The following is a 19,300-nucleotide window of genomic DNA, read 5'->3' as shown; positions in this document are numbered from 1 at the left end:
TGCGGCATCTAAAAAAAAGTAAAATGATCCTGGCACTCAGCGGAGCTGATCAGGACCATCGCATTGAAACAGCAATGTAGGATCAGCTGAGATTACGGTGGGAGGGTCCTTACCTGCCTCCTCGTAGCAGCAGAGCACCAATAATACTGATCCTTGCCATGCTATGGCATAGCATTGAACAGTATATGTAATTAAAATATTGCATGGTATTAAAAGTGTTAAAAAAAAAGTTAAGAAAAGTAAATTCCTAATAAAAGTTAAAATACCCCCTTTTTTATTTTTTAAATGAAATAACGTAATAAAAAATAATCATTTATGGTACCGCCGTGTGTGTAAATGTCCAAAATGTTAAAATATAATGTTAGCTAAACTGCACGGCCGATGGCGTACGCGTAAAAAAAATACCAGTGTCCAAAATTGTGCATTTTCGGTCACTTCATATACCATAAAAAAAATTATTAAAAAGTTATCAAAAAGTCCCATCAAAACAAAAGTAGTACCGATAAAAACTACAGACCACAGCGAAAAAATTAGCCCTCATATAGCCCCATATGCGGAAAGCTAAAAAAGGTATAGGAGTCAGAAGATGACAAATTCAAACATACTAATTTAGTGCATGTAGTTATAACTGATATGTAGGGGTTAAGGAGTGGTTTGGGTGGGAATAGGGGCGGGGCAGAGGTGGGGCCAAGGGTAGAGTCACACTGGGGGCCCTTGCTTTATTTGTTCTGGGGGCCCTGAGTGGTGTCAGTCCGCCCCTGTATATACCATACTTAAAATCCCCCAGTAATAATAATTATAAATATATTATTAACAACAGAATTTTCCTCTATGGGACTGATCCATTAAAGGAGTACTCCACTGGAGAGAAAAAATTTAAATCAACTAGTGGCAAAAAGTTAAACAGACTTGTAAATTATGTAAAAAAAGGAAAATGTGTGCAGCTCACAAATCAAAAATCCGAGGATATGGTTGGTTATATGCCGAAACCCCAACGGCCGGGAATAAAATAACATATAAAGAATATATAACCAATCCTTCTAGGATTTTACCCCTAAAGGGTACTGTTGGAGCCAACATTGACCACGCTAATATAATTTTGATATGTTTTTATTATGGACTCAAATATAATGGAATGCAGTGGAATGTCATGGATGGAATGGGTGTTGGGTGTTGGCAGGACTGGCTCCAGGAATGATGGTTGATGCAAACAGCTGATTACACAATCATTTGCTTTTATCCTGTTCAAAGCCATACAATAAGCCTGGCACCTGAGTGATAAGAATGGAGGTGAGCTACAGTTCCTGTTATCTCCAATAAAGAAGCCATAAAACCAGCCCCTGCGGTGTGGGATACAATGGACTGCAAATTATCCTGTCAGCCCACCAAGGGGCGGTTCTCAAAGAAACATGGAAGGACATCTGTCAACACAATATGAAACAAAGAGGATCCCCCACTCAAGAAGACATCAAAAAGGACAAGAACTGATTGCAATGCAAATAAACTTGTTCTGATTGGCCATGGAGATGTCTTGGGATGGGCAATGTATGGGTTATGTGTGTGGATGACTGCTATATATGTGTTACTTATAGGATGATGAGATAGAGAGAGCACTTCCTGACCCCTTCCTATCACCTTCCCCTCTTCCATGCACCCCTATCCCTTAATTAGTTAGGATCCCCTTTTGTATTTATATGTATATGTGTAGCTTATAATAAACCCCTATAAAGATTCAGTTGTCCTCAATCAATTAGTAAGGCACCCCAAAAACAAAGCAGTTTCTACAGGTACACAATGAATTCCAAATTAATATAGAGATGCTTCAATTGATATAAATTTTATTATACATATATAAAACAATTATATAAATTTACTCTAATCCTGGCACAGATATATTAACGGTGAATATTCCACTGGGCCCTAGTTGTATTAATCGCCTAATTATAAAAAAAAAAGGAAGACTTTATATTCTGGCAACCATAAAATAGCTTTTACCAGTCTGGAAAAAGATAATGTGTCCTTCTTTGATGCAGCTGATGCGATAAGTCTTTGCAGTAAATATATAAGCAGATGATATATTAGATAGTGTATCCACTGAATGGTTACTTGTTTCAGTCTTTTTGGCTAATACATGCTTGGACTGATCTGTATTGAGTACTGCTGGTACAATGTATCTCACCCGCTCCTGACGCTCGATGTTAACTCCGTTCACCACACGCCGTCTGCGCTGGCACAGGGCTGTCACTTGTGCAGAGTTTTACTTGTGCAGGGGTGCGTTTGGCACAACGTCCCCAGTGGCCTCCATACTGCTCCTGTGATGGTATTACAGGGCGGGCACAGCGCTGGCGTCCCTCGTGGTGGCTGGTAATGGAGAATGATGTGATCTCAGGGCGGGTGGAAGATGGATCTTTCCCAGCAGGTTTGGGTTGGTGGCAAATCACGGCAAAAGTCCGGACCAGACTGCAGCTGCGATGGTTATTGCTTCCAATAAATCGTAAGTCTCTATGCCAGGTTCACACAGCCAATGTATTGCAAGGTGCGGTATTTAATCTAGACGTGTTTCAGGGTTCTTTCGCTATATTGCATGACCCTTTCTTCAGTAGGAACTAAAATAGACAATATATTGAAGCTTCTATTATGGATTACTTATATATGGTGGTTCACATTTGGAGCTAATTCATTAAGAGGTCAGAGATAATATCTGGCCTGGATTACACATCTAAATTATATCCAGTATCCAATGATCCAGTTCAGACTGGGTGATAGCGATTTTATGTCCTAATTCACATGTATGTATATTATATTAAATTAAAGGAGAGCAGTTAAACAGCAGCTTGGATTATATTACTACAAACACAGAAATGCAAATGGTTATGAACCTAAATTATGTAATTATGGGTTTGCATAATATTCTATAACACCGCGTCCATCTAATTGAATGCAAAAACCTACATATTTACAAAGTAACAATATTATCAGTGAATGCATACTATTTAAAAATAAAGAAATAATAATGGAACATATTCATATAATCTTGTACACGTTTTAATAAAAATAAAAATGAAAATGAACAGATATATATAATGATAATACTAAAAATCTAAATAAAAAAACTAAAACGGAAATAAAAATGAAAATTAATAATAAAAATAAATGTGAAAAATGTAAATGAATAAAAATAAAATTTTAAATGAAAATAAAAATAATAAGATGAAATAAAATAAATTAATTAAATAAATGACCATAAAGAAATAATAAAAATGAAAATAAATATGAATATAAAAAATAAATAAAAATAAAAATAGAAATAAAACTAAATGTAGATATAAAAATAAAAATGGAAATAAAAATAAAAAATGTAATAAAATATATACTATAAAATGAATAAAAAATAAGTGAAAATTATAAAAAATAAAAAAATAGAAAGTAGTAAATATTACTACAAAGTAGCAAAGTGGACATTGTATGCCATATTGGGGATGGAGATAACCTTCTTGATGAGGTGAGAGGGGTTGGGTCGTCTCCAGTGGGCGCCTGCGATTAAATATATAGAGGTGCATAATGGTAGTGAAGCAAACCCCCTAAAAGGAAACCAAATAGTTCTAGACTTGAATTAAGACCATTGGGTTCCAAAGTGCCAAACTCAAATATCTTTTTACTTTCAGCTTTTGACATCTGGATCATATAGCTTCCACCCCTCCAGTTTGGTTTGATAGTTTGGAAACCTATAAATGTAAGACTTGATGGATTTTTTTTATGGAACTTAGTGAAGTGTAGTGATAAAGGATGTTTTTGGTCCCCTTTTTTAATATTGTTAATATGTTCAGCAATCCTCATTTTTAAAGGTCTTTTGGTTCTGCCCACATATTGTTTATTACAACCACATTTTAGTATATATATATATAATACACCTTTTGTGGTGCATGTAATATATTCGTTTATAACCCATTTAAAATTGTTACTTGAAGATGTTAATTCAGAGGTTTTTCTGGGTCCTGTGGTGTTCTTACAGTTATTACAGTGTCCGCAACGAAAAAAAACTTTTGCGGCCAACAATGTCTCACTTTCTTTTTGTTTTACAGGGGGTTTTATATAAGGTGCTATTAATATCCCTAGATTGGGTGCTATTTTATACACTATTGATGGGTGTTCTGATACAAGTGCTCCGATTGTTTTGTCCTCTTTAATGATATCCCAGTGTTTAGAAATTATATTTTCTACCTGTTTGTAGTGTCCATTAAAGGGTAAAATCAGTTTCATACTTGAAACCGAATTTTTATCTTTTTGTGGTTGTGATTCAAAAAATGTACTTCTATCCATTTGTTTGACTTTTTCCAAAGATGTTTCTAATGTTTTATCCGAATAACCCTTTTCTTTAAATTGAGTTGTTAAAAAATTGGCCTCCTCAAGACATTTTCCGTCTTCTGTACAATTTCGCTTTAGGCGACGATACTGTCCCGTTGGTACATTAAGTAACCAACGGGGCAAATGACAACTAGTATAGTTGATGTAGCTATTTTTCGCGGTTGGTTTTTTGAAGGTGCTACAGAGTAATGATTGATTAAATGCTCTTATTTCCAGATCTAGAAAATCTATGAGTGTTACTTATTGTGGACATGAAAACTAAATTGTGCTCATTAATATTTAAATTGTGAATGAAAGATTGTAAATCATTATAAGACCCATCCCAAATTTAAAAAATGTCATCAATATAGCTCCGCCAGAGCACCAGACCCACGCCAAGTTGGGGGATAATGATGTCCTCTTCCCATGCCGCCATGAATAGGTTGGCATAACTTGGCGCGAATCTCGTGCCCATAGCGGTACCCGTGGTCTGTAAATAAAAATCACCCTCAAAGTAAAAATAATTGTGCGTGAGGATAAATGTGACTGCCCGTGTAATAAAGTCCACCTGCTCTGGTTGAATATCACCATTTTCTAGAAAACTTTTAACTGCTTCCACGCCTTGGTAGTGTCGGATTATAGTATAAAAGGAAGACACGTCCAGGGTGGCCATGAGATGTTGATTGGTCCAACGAAAGGTTTCCACCATGGCCACTACCCAGGTTGTGTCCCTTAAGTAGGTTTTGGTTTTCTGTACAAATGGTTGTAAAAAATGATCAACGTACTGGGATAGGCTCGAGGTCAAAGAGCCTATCCCAGACACGATTGGTCTACCCGGCGGGTTTTCTACGTTTTTGTGTGTCTTTGGTAGACAATAGAACACGGGCAATCTACATTGAGTGCCTGTAATAAATTTCAATTCATTAGTGGAAATAACACCCTTCACCAGTGCTGAATTGCATAATTCGTGCAAATGTGCTGAATAAATATCTGTGGGATCTTTATCTAATTTATGATATGTGAGGTGATCACTTAATTGTCTTAAACATTCTTTATTATAGTCCACTGTATTGAGTAAAACTATCCCCCCCCCCCCCTTATCTGCTGGACGAATGGTCAGTGAAGTGTTACTCTGTAGTTCCTTCATAGCTTTGCGTTCTTGATGTGTGATATTATTACTAGATTGTCGTGGAATTTTTAATTTACGTAAATCTTTCTCAACTAGTTTCTTAAAAGTTGTTATATCTGGACCCATTTCTGTTTTAGGGAAAAACCACGATTGCAGTTTACAATCTGTATGGATGTAATCAGATTTGGATAATTCTCTTTCATAAGGGTGTTTTATAAAGTACTTTTTTAAACAAAGATTTCTAACAAATTTTTCAATGCCTATATAGACATCTAATTTCTTGAGGGGATATGTGGGAGCAAATTTCAAACCTTTCTGTAGAAGGGTATTTTGTGCTTTAGTGAGAGTGTGTTCGCTGAGATTAATTAGTGATGATGGTGTTTGCACTGTTATATTTTCCCCTGTTTTTGTGGCGGTTGTGTCAATATTTCTATTTCTGTATCTTCTGCGTGTAGTCTTTTTTTGGGGGGGTTAGATATTGTGGTTGATGAATTTCTGCTTGAACTATTTGTGTTTTTGGTTTGAATGGTATTGGTTGCTGTGGATTTTGGTTTAATGTTGGATAATGTGTGTGGTATCTGTTTGGGTTGTATGGTTTTTTGGGGGTATATTGTCTGTGATAAGGTTGATAATTCTGATATGGTTTCCTGTATGGTCTGTATGGGGTATGTGGTGGTTGCCATGTATTTGGTCTGTTGTGTTGGAAAGTGTATGGTGGTTGCCATACATTTGGTTTGTTGGGCTGGATGGTTTGGTTTTTGATGGTCCAATCTTTCCCTAAAAAATCCTCTGATAATGGTATAAATTTATTCTGTGTGGGTATTGTGATTACTTCTTTGTTACTGAATTCCCCGGGATTTGTTGTGTTAGTTGTAGTTTGCCATAGTAGTTTTTTTTTGTTTTTCTATTAGTTATCTCCATCTCCAATGTGTCCAATGTAGCAAATTGGACAAATTGGAGATGGAGATAACTAATAGAAAAACAAAAAAACTATTATGGTGGACTTTATTACACGGGCCGTCACATTTATCCTCACGCAAAATTATTTTTACTTTGAGGGCGATTTTTATTTACAGACCACGGGTACCGCTATGGGCACGAGATTCGCGCCAAGTTATGCCAACCTATTCATGGCGGCATGGGAAGAGGACATCATTATCCCCAAACTCTGGTGCTCTGACGGAGGTATATTGATGACATTTTTTTAATTTGGGATGGGTCTCATAATGATTTACAATCTTTCATTCACAATTTAAATATTAATGAGCACAATTTAGTTTTCATGTCCACAATAAGTAACACTCATATAGATTTTCTAGATCTGGAAATAAGAGCATTTAATCAATCATTACTCTGTAGCACCTTCAAAAAACCAACCGCGAAAAATAGGAACATCAACTATACTAGTTGTCACTTGCCCTGTTGGTTACTTAATGTACCAACGGGACAGTATCGTCGCCTAAAGCGAAATTGTACAGAAGACGGAAAATGTCTTGAGGAGGCCAATTTTTTAACAACTCAATTTAAAGAAAAGGGTTATTCGGATAAAACATTAGAAACATCTTTGGAAAAAGTCAAACAAGTGGATAGAAGTACATTTTTTGAATCACAACCACAAAGATAAAAATCCGGTTTCAAGTATGAAACTGATTTGACCCTTTAATGGACACTACAAACAGGTAGAAAATATCATTTCTAAACAATGGGATATCATTAAAGAGGAAAAAACTATCGGAGCACTTGTATCAGAACACCCATCAATAGTGTATAAAAAAGCACCCAATCTAGGGATATTAATAGCACCTTCTATAAAGAAAGTGAGGCATGGTTGGCCGCAAAAGTTTTTTTTCGTTGCGGACACTGTAATAACTGTAAGAACACCACAGGACCCAGAAAAACCTCTGAATTAACATCTTCAAGTAACAATTTTAAATGGGTTATATATTACATGCACCACAAAAGGTGTATTATATAAATTAAAATGTGGTTGTAATAAACAATATGTGGGCAGAACGAAAAGGCCTTTAAAAATGAGGATTGCTGAATATATTAACAATATTAAAAAAGGTGACCAAAAACATCCTTTATCACTACACTTCACTAAGTTCCATAAAAAAGATCCATCAAGTCTTACATTTATAGGTTTCCAAACTATCAAACCAAACTGGAGGGGTGGAAGCTATATGATCCAGATGTCAAAAGCTGAAAGTAAAAAGATATTTGAGTTTGGCACTTTGGAACCCAATGGTCTTAATTCAAGTCTAGAACTATTTGGTTTCCTTTTAGGGGGTTTGCTTCACTACCATTGTGCACCTCTATATATTTAATCAGAGGCGCCCACTGGAGACGACCCAACCCCTCTCACCTCATCAAGGTTATCTCCATCCCCAATATGGCATACAATGTTCACTTTGCTACTTTGTAGTAATATTTACTACTTTCAATTTTTTTATTTTTTATAATTTTTCACTTATTTTTTATTCATTTTATAGTATATATTTTATATTACATTTTTTATTTTTATTTTTATTTCCATTTTTATTTTTATATCTACATTTATTTTTATTTCTATTTTTATTTATTTTTATATTCATATTTATTTTCATTTTTATTATTTCTTTATTTTATGTCATTTATTTAATTTATTTTATTTCATCTTATTATTATTTGCATTTTCATTTTTATTTTTTATTTTATTTTTATTCATTTACATTTTTCACATTTATTTTTATTATTCATTTCCATTTTTATTTTCGATTTTTATTTTATTTTTATTTTCATTTTTAGTATTATCATTATCATTATATATATCTATTTTATTCATTTTTATTTTTATTAAAACGTGTACAAGATTACATGAATATGTTCTATTATTATTTCTTTATTTTTAAATAGTATGCATTCACTGATAATATTGTTACTTTGTAAATATGTAGGTTTTTGCATCCAATTAGATGGACGCGGTGTTATAGAATATTATGCAAACCCATAACTGCATAATTTAGGTCCATAACCATTTGCATTTCTGTGTTTGTAGTAATATAATCCAAGCTGCTGTTTAACTGCTCTCCTTTAATTTAATATAATATACATACATGTAAATTAGGACATAAAATCGCTATCACCCAGTCTGAACTGGATCATTGGATACTGGATATAATTTAGATGTGTAATCCAGGCCAGATATTATCTCTGACCTCTTAATGAATTAGCTCCAAATGTAAACCACCATATTTAAGTGATCCATAAGAGAAGCTTCAATATATTGTCTATTTTAGTTCCTACTGAAGAAAGGGTCATGCAATATAGCGAAAGAACCCTGAAACGCGTCTAGATTAAATACCGCACCTTGCAATACATTGGCTGTGTGAACCTGGCATAGAGACTTACGATTTATCGGAAGCAATAACCATCGCAGCTGCAGTCTGGTCCGGACTTCTGCCGTTTGCCACCAACCCAAACCTGCTGGGAAAGATCCATCTTCCACCCGCCCTGAGATCACATCATTCTCCATTACCATCCACCACGAGGGACGCCAGCGCTGTGCCCGCCCTGTAATACCATCACAGGAGCAGTACGGAGGCCACTGGGGACGTTGTGCCAAACGCACCCCTGCACAAGTAAAACTCTGCACAAGTGAAAGCCCTGTGCCAGCGCAGACGGCGTGTGGTGAACGGAGTTAACATCGAGCGTCAGGAGCGGGTGAGATACATTGTACCAGCAGTACTCAATACAGATCAGTCCAAGCCTGTATTAGCCAAAAAGACTGAAACAAGTAACCATTCAGTGGATACACTATCTAATATATCATCTGCTTATATATTTACTGCAAAGACTTATCGCATCAGCTGCATCAAAGAAGGACACATTATCTTTTTCCAGACTGGTACTCCTAATATTATTTTATATTATATATTTTATGGTTACCAGAATATAAAGTCTTCCCTTTTTTTTTATAATTAGGCGATTAATACCACTAGGGCCCAGTGGAATATTGACCGTTAATATATCTGTGCCAGGATTAGAGTAATTTTATATAATTGTTTTATATATGTATAATAAAATTTATATAAATTGAAACGTCTCTATATTAATTTGGAATTCATTGTGTACCCTTTAGGGGTAAAATCCTAGAAGGATTGGCTATATATTCTTTATATAGACTTGTAAATTACTTCTATTTAAAAATCATAATCCTTCCAGTAGTTATCAGCTACTATATGCTCCACAGGAAGTTCTTTTCTTTTTGAATTTCTTTTCTGTTTGACAACAGTTCTCTCTGCTGACACCTATAGCAAACCTATCCTGCTCTGGACAGTTCCTGACTTGGGCAGAGGTGTCAGTAGAGAGCACTGTGGTCAGACAGAAAGGAAATTCAAAAAGAAAAGAATTTCCTGTGGATCATACAGTAGCTGAAGTACTGGAAGGATCAAGATTTTTTAATAAAAATAAAAAAAAGTAATTTACAAATCTGTTAACTTTCTGGTACCAGTTGATGAATTTTTTTTTTTTTCAGCGGAGTACCCCTTTAATAGAGTTAGGTAGCCGAAAGAAATTTCAGATTTCTTTGGTTTCTCTTCTTCCAGTTCTGTGTTAACAGCAGTAAGCAAGACATTCACTATTGTTTGACAACTGACATTAAAGGTGCAAAAATGCAAGTTAATGCACCATAGGCGTAAAAAGCCAAGGGCACAATATAGAATATTTGATACAGTCCTAACATCAGTATCTAAGGAAAGGGATTTTGGGGTCATAATTTTAGAGGACTTAAGGGGTACTCCGCTCCTAGACATCTTATCCCCTATCCAAAAAGGATAGGGTATAAGATGATCCGACCGCAGTGATGCCCGGCATTAACTTGAATGTTGAAAGCAGCATCTAAAATAAGAAAAGAACAGTCCCGGCAGCTTAGCAGAGTTGATCGGGACCACCGCGGTAAAACCACTGTGTCCTCATCGGCCTCCCCACCGTCCGATCAGTGCTCTAAAGCTCCAGTCAGCCATGGTAGGCTGGAGCAGTCAAGCACCAATAACACTGATCAATGCTATGCTTCTATGGAACAGAAAGTAAACAACATTTTAATAAAGATCCATAGAGAAATGTTTTCGGACAAAGGAAGAAAAAAGGTGTCCATAGCCTTTAAATTACAACCAACAGGAATGTGATATTTCTCACCAATACTAAAGCCCTGGTGTTCACAAAGAGGAGGGTGCGCGTCTCTGGATTATTTTGGTAAGATTCCCTTAAGATAAACTGCAGTTCATCCAGCTTTGGGTTTTCATTGTCCTTTGAAACATCTATCAAAAATGGCAATGCATCTGCAAGAAAATAATACTGTATAATAAGAGTTGTGAGAATTGTTAGATAAATTTCCATTAAAATATGGATTCATTATAGTCATAATAGAAAGATTTAGACCTGTATTTTGGACACAAACCTGGCATGTGTAAACATGTTCATGCCCATTTCTACAGTTATTTCTATGTTATATATTTTTTTTCCTGTAATATGTACCAGGTATAGTAAATGCGTTCATGAACACTCATTAACAAAAATAAAAATGCACCCAGATAGAAATGTTGGATTGCTGCTCCATGCTGCAGTGTCTCACACAGATATGTAAATAATGACACACGTGGTCTGATTAGATACTGGGTCTTGCCGCATAAGGGCATAAAAGTACTTTCCCTGCTGTCCCATAAAAAAAAAGGTTCTCATAGGCTACTTTGGGGTAGTGTACCTCTTAGTGAGAGATAGTTAATTGCTAGACATACCTCTACAATGCACTGAAAGACATATTGCCCAGTCAATAGACTTTAAGAGGGGGCACATCACTAAACTATGAGCAGAATGGTTGTTCCGTCAAATTGCCTGCCATATTGGCTGTTCAGACCTTAGCAGAAGGAAATGTTGTGTCTCAGCAACAATTACATGTCCTGCCATTGACATCCAGCCACTGTCGCATTTGTTTGCTGTGGTTTCATGAAACCTGGACTTCTATGGACTGGAACCATAATGACTTAAGCAACAAATCCAGGTTCTGTTTGGGATCTTATGACAGTTGGGATTGAGTATGGACGCCTTGTGCTGAGTGCTTCAATCCTGCCTTTGATGGGGGAGCAACTGTTGGTGCCCCAACTGCTGGTGTGATGACCTGGGGAGCCTTCGCATACAACAGCTGGTCACCCCTAGTAGTGATACGAGGGACACTAACAGCTCAGCAATATGTACGGGACATCCCAAAGCCACATGTGTGGCCTCTCAGGGAAGGGTTTTCAACTGGCATCTTTTAGGATAAAACTTGCCCACACACAGCAAGGGTTTCCCAGGAACATGTGGCCTACCCAGCCACCATATTTATGATAGATTCATGTGCAGCGGAGGTTCTGTTCAGGGCCTGTGTAATAGATTCAGTTTGGAACTGGCAAACAAGGATGGCTTGACCTCTGGACACGGATGGAGTGCGACAGACCCTATTGAATTTAATTGGGTCCGTCAGGATTTCCGCTTGTGTCTGTCATTTTGAGGGAGACTAGTAGAACAAAAAAATTCAAATGGATTCTGTTATTCAAATGGATTCTGTGACGGAGGCTCCATTTGAGGTATGTAGATGTGAACCGAGCCTTATCAACAATCAAGCATTTATGCTGGCTGCAGCAACCTTCAAGTGTGTAGAATCTACATGCCCAGTTGCAACATCTGTGGCCAAATATGCAGCAGGATGCCATATGGAACATGAATGTCTTCATGCCCATTCATGTATCCAGACTAGAGGCGGCCCAACAGGGTACTAGAACTTATCCTTTTGCTCTAATATGGTAATCACTTACATATATCATCATTGCATTCACACATACAAAAGTTTCATTTAATTCTAATAACTCTTTTTTGGTGCATTATTTTTTTTTTTGTTAGTGAGTGTATGTCTTCATTTTGGAATCTGAAAATAAAGGTTGAAAATAAAGAGATTGAGACACTTTATGGGTGCCAGATTGTAGGATATTCTGAATTATTTGGCAAATAATATTTCAGCTCTCTGTGCCTAACTCAAATGACTGATTATTACACCAATGGAATTCTGCTATAAGCAAATTAATGTTAAATCTTGTTTATTTTTATACCTTCAAACTTTTTTGCCAGAACCTGCTCAATTTCGGTAAAAGTCCCATTTTTGATATTGTTGAAGAAGTTTTCTAGGTAGTCCAAGGCATCTTTTGTGCGTGCGTCATTGTTAATTATAAGAGCATCATTAAATTTCTGTTGGATGGAAAAACAGTTAATTCAGACTAATGGGAGGAGCAACAGAAAAACTAGTGATAAAGGGATGTGGATGAATATGAGCTTCCCGACTGTGCTGTTAACATCTGTTAGCATCTTTCTTATTCCTATTTATTCCTCACTTTATTCTTTTATTATTGTTAATACTATAACACTTGTGTTTTAGGGTTCTCTCTATGACTTCATGAGACTATCGAGAAATCACAACCAATACCAATCACAACAATACCAATACTTGATGTAGTATCACAATTGTCAATACCAAAATCATAAGTTGACAAGGGGTGGTTCAGGATGTGGGCTCTGTAGAGTGATAGCAAAAAAAACATTGCAGTCTCCAGGCCATGTATCCTAGTGAGTGGGACCTGAGGCTAAGCTGCGAGACAACACTTTCTGACCTGCTGTATTTTAGATTTTACGCTCATCACCTGCTAAGACCACGATGTATATATTTCCACAAACAGAGCTATATGAAGACATTTTTTTTTTTTTACGGGACAGGTTGTACTTTATATTGGCACCCTTCATTGTACTGTATAATATATTTCAATAATAATAAAAACTAAAAAAAAACTGTGGGTTGAAATTGATTTAAAAAAAATCAGCTGTACACTTTTTGGGGCAATCTTCTTTTACTGTACAGTAAAACGGACATGTAATCTTTATTCTACAGATCTGTACTAAATTTGTATACTCTGTGCATCCCTAAAACTTTTTTATTTTCCAATCTACACAGATGTGTTAGGCTATGTTTACACGGCAGAATTTCTGTGCGGAATTCCGCACGGAGATTCCGCAACAGCAAAATCCCATTGATTTCAATGGGAATCTGCTGCGCTCTTCACGTAGCATAATTTCAACGCCAGATACATCTAGCAGAGAAATTCAAATTCTGGTGCATTTCCGAGTGGCTCTGTTGTCCGGGCAATGTCCGCACAGAAATTTTCCTGTGTGAACACAGCCTAAGGGTTAATCTGTTTGTAATGGGATCTGCAACTTTTTAACAATAGCATGACTTTATCACGTTTTATTCTATTTTTTATAGTATGCAAAGTGACTAATGGCCCGAAATTTTGGCATTCATTTTTTAATTAGGACATTTTTTTTATTTTTTTACACTTTTTTAGGGGACATCACACTCTATTGGTACAGTCTTCTTATGCCAGGCTGTAACAGTAGATTTGCTACAGCAGCCACAAAGGCGTAGGGCTGACATTCCCCTACATGGGGCTTGCAGGAAACCAATTGCTTGCTGTCAAAAGCATCACATTCAGATCTATAATACTGATTTTAAGTCCAAAAAAACAAATACCAAATCAAATCTGCAGCTTATAAACTTACTCTTTATAACTATAAAAATAGTGGTGTGAAAAAGTAAAAAGATATACAACAATGGCATACCCTTAAATGTTCAGTGTATACAAACAATGCACTGCAAATTTGACTCTCCTCTATTTTATCTTCCAGCTGCAAGGTATGGCAATTCTTCTGGGTGGCAACAATCCATTGCTCATATTGCTTAGTTCCATATGGTCGGTTATGGATATTAGTCATCATGTCTAAGAGAGAAAGATATAATTATTACATTGCTTTCAGCAGCCTCAGTTACTACTGTGTTTAGTAAGGTACGGAGTGACTGCTATTGTTCTTCCTTGATAAAGCCACACTCCTAGGAAGTAGCGGCATCCCAGATTTTAATTAGCAACCCCAGTTCATAACAAAAGAGTGTGTTCATTTAAATATATTAGTGTGGAGTTGTACAGTAACTGTGCATACTGAAGATGCACTGGCTGTACTCTGCAATACAAAATCAGTGAATCCCAATATTATTGGTCAGGAGTATAAAAGTGTGGTAGCAACCCCGAATGTGTGCATATATTTCACCTGACTATATTTGGATCAGAGGATAGCACAGAAGTGCTCCTTGTTAAAACCCCTTGAGTAATAATTCCACTTAGTATACAAAGGAGTTGTGATTTTATTTTCCTATACCCACTTGATTTAAATTTTTTGATTAAAAGTTAAAACCTATATCTCCCCAAAAACTGCTTTTTGTAAACGAGACATCCCCTGTAAAGATCCCAAAATAAGCCTTAAAATATGTGCCAAAATATGAAACGTAAACGGCCAAAGAGAAATCTTGATACTTAGAGTACTGCGGGGATAAGTAGCTGACAGGATAGGGGATAAGTAGCTGATTGCGTGGGGGGTCAGACGGCTGGGGCCACCCGCGATCACCGGGACGGGACCTCAGAACTCTCAGTGAGGAGCACGTGTCGTCTACCGGTAGATGGCACAGGCTCCATTCATTCCTATGGGAGCGCCGATGATGCCCGAGAGCTGTACCCGGGTCTTTTCAGTGCTCCCATAGGAATGAATGGAATGTGTTCTAGCTGCAGCATGCGCTCCTCACTGAGCGCTGGGTCCCAATCCTGTTTTGGCTTAAATACTGACTAAAATATTACATAAAAACCCAGCCTTAGAAATTCTTTTATAGCACTAGTTGAGTACAACAGTACTTCAATGTACACTGGTTACTACAATTTCTATACATAGCTGGATATAGATCGATCACATTATAATTTAAATTAGCATTCTCAACACATTTTATTGACACACATTATTACCAAGATGGGGAAAAACTTTTTTTGCCATCTGTTCTATTTCTGCCATGATTTTATTTATAGCCTCAGCAAATGGATCGTTTTCTCGTTGCCTTGTCTCATAGACGACTACAAAAAAAAAGAAAACATGAAAAAGGTATGAACTGCCATTAATATTGTATTCGGTTCTATCAAAATTGATTAAATAAATGTGATTCATTGGTAGTACATCATTCTGGGTCTTGTTCTTACGTTTCTCCGGTTTGTACACAACTCTCTGCAGCTCCTCCACATGTTGTTTGACAGTAGATATTTCTTCGATGTCCAAACTAGCACAAAGCTTACTAATATAGCTCACAGCTTCCCCTGTGCTGCGTGACTTTCCAGTGCCAACTGAGGCAGTTAATCCCACTATCTATATGTAAAACAGAAAACAGCCATAATGTGTAAATCTCAGCGCGACCGATACTACTATACATAGGGAATCTTGAAAAAAGTGTCACTGAAAACTGGAGAAAATTTGTAAATACGCAAATACTTAGACTGAAACATAAGACATTAAAGGCAAAAAATAAAATAAAAAATCAAGCGATCTGTCTAGTCCACCTCATTTTTCATCTTTTTTGTTTCTCTTTTCTGGGATATTTTCCTTATGAACCCCAAACCCTGCCAATTTGCTGTTTGTCAAAGCCTGTTAATTCAATAGGAGTTAAGCTGCAATAACAGACCACAGCCATTACACAATGTACAGGGCGGTCTGTTTCCAATCTGCAGCAATTGTGTACATTTAAACATATCCTAAGGGTAGGATTTTCGGCAGCAGAAAATGTGCCAATGGCAGAAGTGGATCCAGCTGTTAAGGGGAAATAGAACACCTTCCTAAATATTTCCCTTTCCGGGTAGATCCACTTTTGCTGTTCGCACATTTTCTGCTACAGAAATCTGCAGTGTATCTGCAACGTGTGTTCCTACCCTCAAACTACATTTGTAAAGCTATTGATTATGTATGTCTGCATAGGAGAATTGCAGTACAAGAACATTACTTCTGACAAAGGGTAGGGTCACACAGAGTGCGTCCGCAGTGTATTTCATGCTTAGGTCAGTCACAAGAGCAAGCTCCCTGCTGCGGCTGGGTAGCTCCGTGTCTGCTCGTGACTGCCAGTGCTAGGGCCGTACACACAGTCACCCAGCTGCAGCAGAGAGCTCACATTTGTGACTGCTGTCGGCACATCTGAGCGTGAAATACGATGCAGATGCGCCTTTTAATTCTACAAAAAAATATATATATTTTGGGGGGGTGTTACTTGGAGGGCTATAAATGTCATAATACACTGCTCAAATTTTTTTTAAAAGGGAACACTAAGATACATCTTATATCTGAATGAATTAATGAACTAATCGTATGGAATTCTTTCGTCTTTACATACCGTATATACTCGAGTATAAGCCGACCCGAATATAAGCCGAGGCCCCAGGAAAAGTTATTGACTCGAGTATAAGCCTAGGATGGGAAATACATCATCCCCCCTGTCATCATCCAGACCCCCGTCATTAACACCCTCATCATCATCACCCTGTCATCATCCCCCCTTCATCATCACCACCTGTCATCATCCCCTTGTCATCATCATCATACTCGAGTATATACGGTAGTTGAATGTGCTGATAACAAAATCACGCAAAAATTATCAATGGAAATCAAATGTATCCGTCTGGATATGGAATCACACTCAAAATCAAAATAGAAAACCACACTACAGGCTGATCCTACTTTGATGTAATGTCCTTAAAACAAGTTAAAATGAGGCTGAGTAGTGTGTGTGGCCTCCACGTTCCTGTATGACCTCCCTACAACGCCTGGGTATGCTCCTGATGAGGTGGCTGATTGGATTGTCTGTGGTGCAACGTGGCGTTGGTGGATGGAGCGAGACATGATGTCCCAGATGCTCAATCGGATTCAGGTCGGGGGAATGGGAGGGCCAGTCCATAGCATCAATGCCTTCCTCTTGCAGGAACTGCTGACACACTCCAGCCACATGAGGTCTAGCATTGTCTTACATTAGGGGGAACCAAGGGCCAACTGCACCAGCATATGGTCTCACAAGGGGTCTGAAGATCTCATCTCGGTACCTAATGACAGTCAGGCTACCTTTGGCAAGCACATGGAGGGCTGTGCGGCCCCTCCAAAGAAATGCTACCCCACATCATTACTGACCTACCGCCAAACCGGTCATGCTGGAGGATGTTGCAGGCAGAACATTCTCCACGTTGTCTCCAGACTCTGTCACACGTGCTTGGTGTGAACCTGCTTTCGTCTGTTTAGAAGACCACAGGGTGCCAGTGGCAAATTTGCCAATCTTTTTGTTCTCTGGCAAATGCCAAATGTCCTGCACGGTGTTTGGCTGTAAGCACAAACCCCCACCTGTGAATGTCGGGCCCTCTTACCACCCTCATGGAGTCTGTTTCTGACCGTTTGAGTGGACACACATTTGTGGCCTGCTGGAGGTCATTTTACAGGGCTCTGGCAGTGCTCCTCCTTGCACAAAGGTGGAGATAGCGGTCCTGCTGCTGGGTGGTTGCCCTCCTACGGCCTGTTCCACGTCTCCTGATGTACTGGCCTGTCTCCTGGTAGCACCTCCATGCTCTGGACACTACGCTGACAGACACAGCAAACCTTCTTGCCCCACCTCACATTGATGTGCCATCCTGGATGAGCTGCACTACCTGAGCCACTTGTGTGGGTTGTAGACTCCGTCTCATGCTACCACTAGAGTGAAAGCACCGCCAGCATTAATAAGTGACCAAAACATCAGCCAGGAAGCATAGGAACTGAGGAGTGATCTGTGGTCACCACCTGCAGAACCACTTCTTTATTGAGGGTGTCTTGCTAATTGCCTATAATTTTCACCTGTTATCTGTTCCATTTGCACAACAGCATGTGAAATTGATTGTCAATCAGTGTTACTTCCTGAGTGAACAGTTATTTCACAGACGTGTGAGTGACTTGGAGTTACATTGTGTTGTTTAAGTGTTCCCTTTAGTTTTTTTGAGCAGTGTATAATACTACAGTTATATACCCTCACATTATTGCAGAGAAAAGGTATAGTCAGCTGCATCTTTCTCCTTAAAATCATTTGTTTGCCAAGGTTCTCGGGGGTCAGACAAGCAGCGATTAGCTGGTTACCACCATGGTTCTTATGATGATTGGTGTAAGTGATGAGAAAATAGCACTCACATGAATGACCTGCAGTATCACCGTTGCCGCTGATGGTGGTAAATTGTTTCTACAAGCACCAATAGAACAGTGCCTCCTTAACCAGTGTCCCTTTTTAAAGTGGTATTTCCACTTCATGCAAGGATATTGCATCACTTTGTGATTGGTGGGGTCCCACCTCTAGGATAACTTCCATTGCTGAGAATACAAAGATTGCAGCAGTGCTGTATGATTTCATTCAAGTGAATGGAATTGACTGCAGTTCCCTGTATAGCCAGTACTGATGTGCAAAAGAAAAACAGAAATGGAACATAGCATTACATCAAAGCTGAATTCCCTTCACTGTGAGCTGTGACCATTCACTTGAATGACATCACACTATGAGATGTGAATAATACTTAAAGTCTTATACATGTGGTGTCTGTGTTACAAATTTGTGTTTTACAGATCAATAACACGGCACCAACAGCCTAGTATGGCCCCATTCAAAGTAATATGAACCTATAGGGCCATTGTACAAGAGCAATATGTGCAGCTTTGCCCTTCAAATCATTATTTTTCAGTTTCAGAAGTTATGTCTGTTGGATAAAATGTTAGGGATTTATATAAAAATATATTTATATAAAAAGGAATTTTTTCAATTAAAGGAAAACTTTCAGCTTGTTCACCCACACTAAACCCAATACACTGCATTATAGTGTTGGTGAACAGGAGCCAAATGATGGGCCAGTT

The 19,300-nt window shown here is 37.9% G+C and overlaps 1 protein-coding gene across 3 annotated transcripts in view; it reads right to left on the bottom strand.

The window, feature by feature from the left end:
* Positions 1–19,300, bottom strand: part of RIGI (RNA sensor RIG-I) — a 75,629-nt gene that overhangs the window by 10,540 nt on the left and 45,789 nt on the right. For all 3 annotated transcript variants that reach the window (XM_056519546.1, XM_056519551.1, XM_056519537.1), the window contains exons 11-15: positions 15,607–15,769; positions 15,379–15,483; positions 14,153–14,310; positions 12,595–12,730; positions 10,649–10,791 (exon numbers count right to left, since the gene is read on the bottom strand). In XM_056519546.1, the coding sequence (XP_056375521.1) occupies positions 10,649–10,791; positions 12,595–12,730; positions 14,153–14,310; positions 15,379–15,483; positions 15,607–15,769 (705 nt within the window). The remainder of the gene's footprint in view (positions 1–10,648; positions 10,792–12,594; positions 12,731–14,152; positions 14,311–15,378; positions 15,484–15,606; positions 15,770–19,300) is intronic.

This window comes from Hyla sarda, chromosome 1, assembly GCF_029499605.1.
Source record: "Hyla sarda isolate aHylSar1 chromosome 1, aHylSar1.hap1, whole genome shotgun sequence".
Classification (NCBI taxonomy): Eukaryota; Metazoa; Chordata; class Amphibia; order Anura; family Hylidae; genus Hyla; species Hyla sarda.
This window is presented reverse-complemented; position numbering and strand designations above follow the sequence as displayed.